Consider the following 9,894-nt stretch of genomic DNA (forward strand, 5'->3'; position numbering starts at 1 on the left):
CATATATACAATGGAATATTACTCAGACATAGAAAGAATAAAATCTTGCCATCCTTAACAACATAGACCTAGAGAGTATGGTACTGAATGAAGTAAGTCAGACAGAGAAATACAAATGTCATATGATTTCACTTGCATGTGGAATCTAGAGAACAGGATAAATTAACAAACGAAACCGAAAGAAGCTCATAGATACAGAGAGCATTTTGATGGTTGCCAGATGTGGGGGTGAGAGAATGAGTGAAGCTGGGGAGGGAATTAGAAAGCACAAATTAGTAGTTATAAGATAGTCATAGAGATGTAGAATATAGCGTGGGGAATACAGTTGTATTATAATAACTGTATGTTTTCATATGGGTACTAGATTTATCATTGTGGTCACTTTATAAGTTATATAAATAGAATCACTGTATTGTATACCCGAGACTAATATAATGAGATATGTCAAGTGTAATTCAAAAATTGAAAAAAAAAGATACTTAAGAAAAAAAAGAGAGAAACTGTACCTGGCTTTTGGACATTCGAAAACAACTGCAGTTCTCACTTTGGCAGCACATATACAAAAACAACTGCATTATGGGGGTGGGGAGTTATAACGTCCAAAATACATGCTCTGGAAAAGACACAAACTCAGAGAAAAACTGAGGAAGTAGTAAGCTTTAACATCAGTGTGATTCTTGGCACTGTGACAACACTATAATAACAACGACAGTAATAACAACAAAGCTTGTGGAAGTGGGAGAATCTGATTCCCAGAATTATAAGATTCAAACGTCCAGTTTTCAACAACAACAGCATCATAAGGCATATAGAGAAACAGAAAAATATGATCCATTCAAGGAAACAAAGCAAACTGACAGAAAATATACCTGAAGAGGCCAAGACATCGGAGTTACAGAACAAAATTTAAAACAACTGCCAAAAGAGCTTAAAAACAAGGCAAAGACAGAAAAACAATGTATAAAAAAATAAGAATACTAATAAAGAGACAGGTCTTATAAAAATCATAAATTGATTATGGAGCTAAAAAGTATAATAACAGCAGTCAAAATTACTGTAGAAAGGCTCAAAAGGAGATTTAAGCAGACAGAAGAAAGGATTAATAAACAGATAGGACAATTAAAATCTTTGAGTCTAAAATACAAAAAACAAAAATGAATAAATAAATAAATAAACAAACACACAAATAAATAAATAAATATTGCAAGATAAATATAAAATAAAAGATATTGAGAGGAGAAAAGAGTTATAAAAGGGCAGAAAGAATACTTGAAGAAATATTGGTGGATAACTTTCAAAATTTGTTGATATATATGAATCTACAAATCAAAGAAGCTAATAAAAAATTTGTGAAATTTATATAACATTATTTACTAACTGACCCAGCAATTCTACACCAAGATATATAAGTGCAAAATAATTAAAAACAAAGATTCAAACTTACACACCTATGTTTACAATAACAGCATTATTCGCAATAGCCAAAAGGTAGAAACAACCCAAATATCTGAGATAAATGGATTAACAAAATGGTATGTACAAATAACGTAATATTATTCAGTCTTAAAGGAATTAAATTTTGATACATGTCACAACGTAGATAGACCTTGAGATCATTATGCTATGTAGACTGACTACTTAGAAAAAAGCAAATGTGAGTTTGAATTCTGGCTTCAAAGATTACTAATACTGCAGCATTTAGCAAATTGCTTAGCCTCTTTTGGGCTTAGATTCCTTAGTAATATCTTCCTGATAGAGTTGTTATAAATGTTACAAATAATAATGTATATGCAGTAGCACTTAATAAATAATAACATTTTATCATTAAAGGATGGGTGAAACGTCTAAAGATGGAGGAGTAAAGGAATTTTTACAACACTTTCTTCTTTTGAAACCCATTGAATAAAATAAAAGCAAATTGACAAAAATCCTCCTGTTAAGGGTGGAAAATTTTCAAGTGAGCCAACTAGCTAAGTCAGCTACAGGGAAGAAATATCTTTAGATATCAGAAGTTGTCCTACTTGCTTGTGTGTGGTTTAGGAAGTGCATTGTATAAAATATGTAGATGGCCAATGTCTGCTTCTGTAATCCATTTACTTGTTAATTAAGGGTGTTGTTCTGGGCAAAGATATGCTAAAAGCCAACTTCCACTTCTGTAATCTGCTGGCTTGTTCAGGGGACAACCAGGATATGGTCTTGAGCTTTATCAGCTGCCTGCTCTGAAAGCTCGGGGCTGATCTCCTCTAGCCCTGCGTGGTAGAGAGTCAGTCGCCGGCCGGCTAACAAAGGCTCATAATTAATCTCAATTGGCTCCGTGGGTCTCAGAATCGTTCGCGCCATAACACTCCACCCTCAGTGAAATAAGAAATTTGTAAATGCTCAAAACATAAATTATAAAATACTTAATAAATACCAGGGAATCTATGCTTTATAAAGTAACACACTGAGCACTGATGCAGTCACTCATTCATTTATTCAAAAAATGTATATTGATTATCTACTTTACGTCAAGCACTATGATAGGTGCTACAAATACGACAAGCAAAAGAACTGACTCTGTTGTTACCATGAAGAAACACTCCTTCTTGGACCTCAAAGAGAAAAGACAAATGTTTCCAAACTTCAATATTATCCTGAAAAGTACATAAATAGTCTTTATTTGAGTCATTTAATTTGAAGGTATGGGTAAGATACAGGAGATACATAATATTTGCACACAAACTGCAAAAGTAAAGGAAGAAAAGAAGCATGAGAAAATAAGCATAAGAACATGCACTGTAAAAAAAATTGCCCAAGAAAATGCAGATTCTTGACAAATGGTTCTTTATAATCTCAAATAAATTATAGATATTATAGTTTCTCTCAAAATTAGCACCAAAAGGGACTTAAAAGTATCAGAATATAGAAAAATAAAATCAAACTGATGGAGCTCAAGAAATAAAAGAGAACAGCAAGATTAAAGCCATACTATCTATAATTGAATACACAAGGATAAAATAAATTGGCTTAAAAAATTTTAGAAATTGGATATTAATAAATGAACATATACAAATTATTATATAGTAAATAAAGAGCATTGCAAGAGAGATTCGGTACATATGTAATTGAGAGAATACAATGTTTACTGATATATACCATGAACCTTGTGCTGAAGTATTATTATTCAAATAATGAAATTAAGTCTCAGTTAAACTACTTATCTATGGTTTCATCACCAATATTTGTTGGAGCCAAGGGTAAAACACAGGACTTTTTAGTTTCAAAGTGTATGATCTTTTCTCTGTACCACACTGCCTTCTGTATTTGGAGGGCGCTCCCAAATCTTAACGGCTCAATGGCTCAAGTAGTTTTGATCCGCCTGGAGAAAGGCTAAAGGTGAGAATAATCAAAAGGAGGCCAGATTTTGCTACTAGTCTATTTTTTTTTTATTTTTTTAAATTAAGTTTATTGGGGTAACATTGTTTAATACAATTATATAATTTTCTGGTATACATTATCATTTGACATCTGTATATTCTATTGTGTTTACTGCCCGAAGTCCAGTTTCCTTCAGCTACCATATATTTGATCCCCTTTACCCACTTCACCCTACCCCTACCTCCCTATATTTGACCCCCTTTACCGTCTATCTCCCACCCTCCCCCCTTACCCTCCTACCATTTGGTAATCACTAGTTTATAGTCCATGTCCACTGTAGTGACCTCACCTTTAGAAACAATAGGTTAAGGATAAGACATGGTACGTGCTAACCGCCATGTCTCACTTCTAGTTAGTTATCTGCTAAAAATTTATTAACTAAAGGGATTTACTGGCCGGATCACTGCCTATAGGTACAAAATATTTTAACAATGACGCATTCTGCTTCTGTACCCCTGCTTGCTTACCCACCTCTTAGTTATCAGTTAATGAATGGAGGAGATATAGTCTTTTGTGTAAAGATTAAGGATGTGGGGGATGGGATCGAGGGCTTAAAACCTTTGTGCCCCTGCGTCTCGGGGCTGCTCCTTTGCAAGGACAGCCGCCGGCTAATAAACTGTCTCTTGGACTAGAGCACTCGAGTTGGGCCTGGTTATTTCGGTCACAACATTTGGAGGCCCCAGCGAGATCTTCTCGTTGTGGGAAAATTGATCAGTGCACCAGGGCGTTGGACCATTTGCGGTTGGGGAGGCCTCTAGGGCACTTGCCCTAGCCCACCGCCCGTGGTTTCTCGCTTTGTGGAGCGTGATCTTGGGAGTGCTGAGGCAGTTTTTGGTAGGGGCCCCAGGACCGTGCGGACGTCGGACGCGACAAGTAAGTCGGCGGTCGACTGAGACTGTGACGACAGTTTTCTCAGTCTTGTTTTTTGGTTCGTTAGTCTGTGTCTGTTTTTCTTGTGTTGCTTCGTGTGCTTTACTGTGGAACTATGGGACAATCACAGGGTAAGCTAACACCGCTTCAATGCATGCTTAATCACTTTAAAGATTTCCGTCACAGGGCAAAGGCTTATGGTGCTTTAGTAACCCCTTTTGATTTGCAGCGGTTTTGTCAACTAGATTGGCCGACCTTCGGAGTAGGATGGCCCTCCGAGGGATCATTTAATTTACAGACTGCATTTCGGGTTCGGGGTGTTGTTTATGGGAACCCGGGGCATCCTGACCAAATTCCTTATATTGATGTATGGATTGACGTTGTTTCTGATGCCCCTAAGTACTTACAGAATTGCAGTCGCGCCCCCGTTACTGTAATGGCAGCCATACCCCAAGGTCTTAAGAAGCCCCCACCAGTGTTGCAGGGCCCTCCGTCGGAGGATGACTGGTATCCACCACCCTATCATGGTGACGGGAGTGGACGTCCTCCTCCGGAAAGACCAGAACCTCCTGTAACCCGGTCTAGGGGTCGTAGGCCACCTTCCCCTGATTCAACCTCCCTGAAAGAGCCAGTATCTGTTCAAGCCCCATTGAAGGTGATTCCAGGAGGTGGAGGTGAGCCTACTGTCATCTACTCGCCATTCAGTACTAGTGATTTATATAATTGGAAATTGCAAACGCCATCCTTTTCAGAAAAACCACAAGGATTAACCTCCCTTCTAGAGTCTATTTTTTTACCCATCAGCCCACTTGGGATGATTGTCAGCAGCTTTTGCAGGTTTTATTCACCACTGAGGAAAAAGAAAGGATTTTGCGGGAGGCAGCCAGAGGAGTCACGGACCCGAATGGGCTGTCAACAGCAGACTTAACCAGGATACAGGCTGTGTTTCCTACTCAGCGTCCCCAGTGGGATCCCAATACGGATCAAGGTAAGGAGGCTCTCCTAAGGTATCGCCAGTTCCTGCTACAGGGACTCCGGGCTGCTGCACGTAGACCAATAAATCTGTCCAAGGTAAGCAAAGTAATTCAGACCAAGGATGAGTCACCTGCAGCATTTTTAGAGAGACTATTAGAATCTTACCGCTTGTATACGCCTATTGACCCGGAGGACCCCAACAATAGAAGAGCCATTAATTTGGCCTTTGTGAGCCAGTCGGCCCCAGATATTAGAAGAAAGTTACAGAAGCTAGAAGGTTTTGAGAGAGAGAATTTATCCAAATTGCTAGAAATAGCCCAGAAAGTTTTCAACAATAGAGACGATGTGCAGAAAATAATGTTTGTGGGGAAGGGAACTGTGCCAGGCAGAGGAAGAAGAAGAGGCCGAGGAGGATCAGGATTTGTCGGGCCACCTGGACCAGGAAGTAAACAGGTTGGCCTTGAAAAAGACCAATGTGCATATTGCAAACAGAAAGGGCACTGGAAGAATGAGTGTCCCAACCAACCAAAAGGTGACAAGAAAAATACAAGCACCCCAATTCTTCTGGAAGATAACTAGGGGTGTCAGGGCTCTAACAGTCCCCGAGAGCCCCGGATAACCTTGCAAGTGGGGGGCCAACCTGCGGACTTTCTGGTAGATACTGGAGCAACATATTCTGTTTTAAATCAGCCTGTTGGCCCTGTGAGTAAAGAAAAAACCACTATTCTTGGGGCAACTGGACAAGGAAGAGCATACTCTTGGACTCGGGCTCGTATAACTGACCTGGGAAAAGGGACCATCACCCATTCCTTTTTGGTTATGCCTGAATGCCCCTATCCTTTGTTAGGAAGAGATTTGCTACAAAAATTACAGGCCACTATTACTTTTGGTTCAGATGCTAAAACCCTTACTCTCGGAGATGGGCCCTCTTACATTCTATATACAGTCCCCTTAGCTGAAGAATATATTTTAACAGATCAAAGACCAGCAAAAACTTTCTCCGCTTTATTGGAGAAGTGGAAGAAAGAAATTCCTGTAGTGTGGGCTGAGAATAACCCTCCTGGGTTGGCTGCTCATCAGCCGCCCATAGGGGTAACTCTCAACAGCAATGCTATGCCAGTACGAGTGAAACAATATCCTATAAATCAAAAGGCGCGAGAAGGGATTGCTATACATATAAGACGGCTCCAGGAAGCCGGCATATTGGTGCCTTGCCACTCTCCATGGAACACTCCATTGTTACCGGTCCAGAAACCAGGAACTGAGGACTATAGACCAGTTCAGGATCTAAGAGAGGTTAATAAGAGAGTGGAGACTATACACCCCACTGTGCCTAATCCTTATACCTTGCTAAGCCAGTTGCCACCGAGCCATCAAGTATATACGGTATTGGATTTGAAAGATGCATTTTTCTCCTTACCTTTGGCTAGAGTCAGTCAGCCAATTTTTGCCTTTGAGTGGGAGGACCCTAAGACAGGACAAGGACAATTGACTTGGACCCGACTCCCGCAGGGATTTAAGAACTCTCCCACTCTGTTTGATGAGGTTTTAAGTCGAGACTTAGCAGAGTTTCGACAACGCCATCCTGATGTTGTGTTACTACAATATGTGGACGACCTTTTACTTGCCACTGAAACAACTGAGGCATGCACTAAGGCAACTGAAGATCTGCTGAATGAGTTGGGGAACAAAGGTTACCGTGTGTCGGCTAAAAAGGCCCAGTTGTGTACCTCTGCTGCTATTTATTTGGGGTACAAACTGAATAAAGGGGAAAGACAGCTCTCTGAAAGTAGGATTGAAGCAATCTTGCGCATTCCACCACCAAAAACAAAAAGGCTCGTGCGAGAGTTTCTAGGGGCTGTAGGATACTGCCGTTTGTGGATTCTAGGATTTGCTGAGATTGCTAAGCCGCTGTATGATTGTACAGCTGGGAAAGGAGAGGACATAAAATGGACAATAGAACAACAGCAGGCCTTTGAGACACTGAAGAAGGCCTTAATCTCTGCTCCGGCATTGGCTTTACCAAACTTAGAGAAACCATTTCAGTTATTTGTAGAAGAGACAAGGGGAGTTGCTAAAGGGGTATTGACTCAGATGCTGGGACCGTGGAAAAGACCAGTTGCATACTTATCTAAAAAGTTAGATTGCGTGGCTGCAGGGTGGCCTAATTGTCTGAGGGCCTTTGCAGCCACGGCAGTTCTAGTGAAAGAAGCCCACAAATTGACGCTTGGGCAGCCTGTGACTGTTATCGGACCTCACTTTGTGGAGCGGCTCCTGAAGGGACCACCCGAGCGATGGATATCGAACGCTCGAATCAGCCAATACCAGGTACTCTTATTAAACCCTCCACAGGTTCAATTTGCTAAACCGACAATATTGAATCCAGCAACCTTGCTCCCAGATGATGATCCTCCTCAGGAACCTGTACATGATTGCAGTGACCTGCTTGAAAGCATAACTGGGGTAAGACCTGACTTACGAGATGAGCCTTGGCTCAACCCAGACGCCACCCTGTACACGGACGGAAGCAGTTATGTCACAGAAGGCGTCAGGTATGTGGGAGCAGCGGTAGTTGCCGATGACACTGTGGTTTGGGCTCAGGCTCTCGGACAAGGGACTTCAGCCCAGAAGGCCGAGCTCATGGCATTAACTGAAGCTCTTAAATGGGCTCGAGGGAAAACTGTTAACATCTACACTGATAGCCGATATGCCTTTGCAACGGCACATGTACATGGAGCCCTGGACAAGGAAAGAGGACTATTAACATCAGGGGGAAAGGAAATTAAGAACAAGGAGCAGATTTTAGCTCTTTTGGAGGCTATCTGGCTACCTAAGAAAGTGGCTATTATCCATTGCCCCGGCCATCAAAAAGGGGAAGGAGCGGTAGAAAAAGGAAACCGCTTGGCAGATAAAACAGCAAAGGAAGTAGCCAGAAAACCAGTGGGGACTAACGTCATAATTGGTCCCCTTCTTGTGCCCCCCTTGGTACAGGCTCCAAACTATAGCCCCCAAGATATAGAGTTGGGGAAGCAACTGCACGGGAAGTTTAAAAATGGGTGGCTTTGGATTCCAGATGGAAGGCCACTCCTCCCTGCCGCTCTTGGCAGCCATTTAATCAATCAAATGCATAACGCTACCCATCTTGGAGGAACTAAGTTAATTGAACTGCTAAAAAGAGACTATTATATTCCTGGACTAACCTCAAAGGCTCGGGATGTAAGTGCGCGATGCCCAATATGTGCACAAGTCAACTCTTGCTCCACCGCAACAGGAGGCAGTGGCGTGCGACAGAAAGGACAAGCTCCTGGAGAACATTGGGAGGTAGACTTTACAGAAGTTGCCCTGGCACTTTCGGGTTTAAGTATCTTCTGGTTTTCATTGACACCTACTCTGGATGGACCGAGGCCTTCCCCACTAGAAAGGAGACTGCACAAGTAGTAGCTAAGAAATTACTCACAGAAATAGTACCTCGATTCGGTTTGCCCTTATCACTGGGGTCCGACAATGGCCCGGCATTCATTGCCCAAACAAGTCAAATGTTAGCTAAGGTATTAGGGATTAATTGGAAATTACATTGTATTTACAGACCTCAGAGTTCAGGACAAGTAGAAAGGATGAATAGAACACTTAAGGAAACTTTAACTAAATTTAAGCTGGAAACTGGGGAGAATTGGGTGAGCCTTCTTCCTTTTGCTTTGTTACGGGCCCAGTGTACTCCATATATTATGGGAATTTCCCCTTATGAAATGTTTGGGAGACCTCCCCCTTTACTCCCTAAAATTGGAATTGAAAAGGTTACAATAAGTAATAACACAAGTCTCCTTAAGTCTCTACAGGCCTTGCAACAAACCCAAAATCAAGTCAAGGGCTTGATTAAAGCTACTAGACCGACTCCGGGGACATCACAGCCTCACCCACATCATCCAGGTGATTGGGTGTGGATAAAGAAGATTCAGCCTCCTAGCCTAGAGCCCCGGTGGGATGGTCCGTTTCCAGTAATCCTGACCACACCAACGGCTGTCAGGCTGTCAAAGTTGCAGGAAAAAGACATCACCATACTCGCCTTAAGGCAGCTCAACCTCCCCCAGAAAAGGAGAAATGGAAAGCAACACCCACAGAGGATCCACTCAAGGATAGACTCTCATGGGAATAATTGTGTTAGGGTTAGTTGTTATTACCAATGTACACGGGAACCCTCATCAACCTCAACAGGCTCAATGGGAATTGATTAAATCAGAAACAGGTATCTCCATATTAGTAAACCAGACTATGTACCAGCCTACATTTCATGTAGATTTGTGTAATATACTTGGGGAGGAATTAAATAAGCAAACAAAAGAACAGATGCTAGCAGGATCAGGACCGTGGTGGGGCTGTGGAGTTAAAAATTATGAAAAGGGTATCCAACAAGTGCAGTTATATATGTGTCCTAGAGAAGATCAAAGCACTTGCAATAAGCCTAACCAATATTATTGTGGTCATTGGGGTTGTGAGACCATAGCCCCTTGGAAGAGCACAGACCCCTTTCTGACTCTTACACGACCTAGTCAGTCTTCCTGTGCCACAGCAGGGAAATGCAATCCTGTCGTTTTTACTGTCAAAAATTGGGAAGATCCATCTTGGGGGACTGGG

At 41.7% G+C, this 9,894-nt stretch overlaps 1 protein-coding gene across 1 annotated transcript; it reads left to right on the forward strand.

Moving 5' to 3' along the window:
* The first annotated feature begins 4,129 nt into the window (after positions 1-4,129).
* LOC111735542 lies at positions 4,130-8,793 on the forward strand. The gene is made up of 3 exons (XM_023527042.1): positions 4,130-4,290; positions 5,116-5,599; positions 6,818-8,793. Exon 3 carries the CDS (start codon positions 7,357-7,359, stop codon positions 8,698-8,700), a length of 1,344 nt encoding a protein of 447 aa, XP_023382810.1. The 5' UTR covers positions 4,130-4,290; positions 5,116-5,599; positions 6,818-7,356; the 3' UTR covers positions 8,701-8,793.
* The last annotated feature ends 1,101 nt before the right edge of the window (positions 8,794-9,894 follow it).

Source organism: Pteropus vampyrus, unplaced genomic scaffold, assembly GCF_000151845.1.
Source record: "Pteropus vampyrus isolate Shadow unplaced genomic scaffold, Pvam_2.0 Scaffold1000003080, whole genome shotgun sequence".
NCBI lineage: Eukaryota > Metazoa > Chordata > Mammalia > Chiroptera > Pteropodidae > Pteropus > Pteropus vampyrus.

What these genes read in the sequence shown, in the direction of transcription:
- LOC111735542 (XM_023527042.1), top strand. Translation starts at nt 7,357, where the DNA reads ATGCTGGGACCGTGGAAAAGACCAGTTGCATACTTATCTAAAAAGTTA.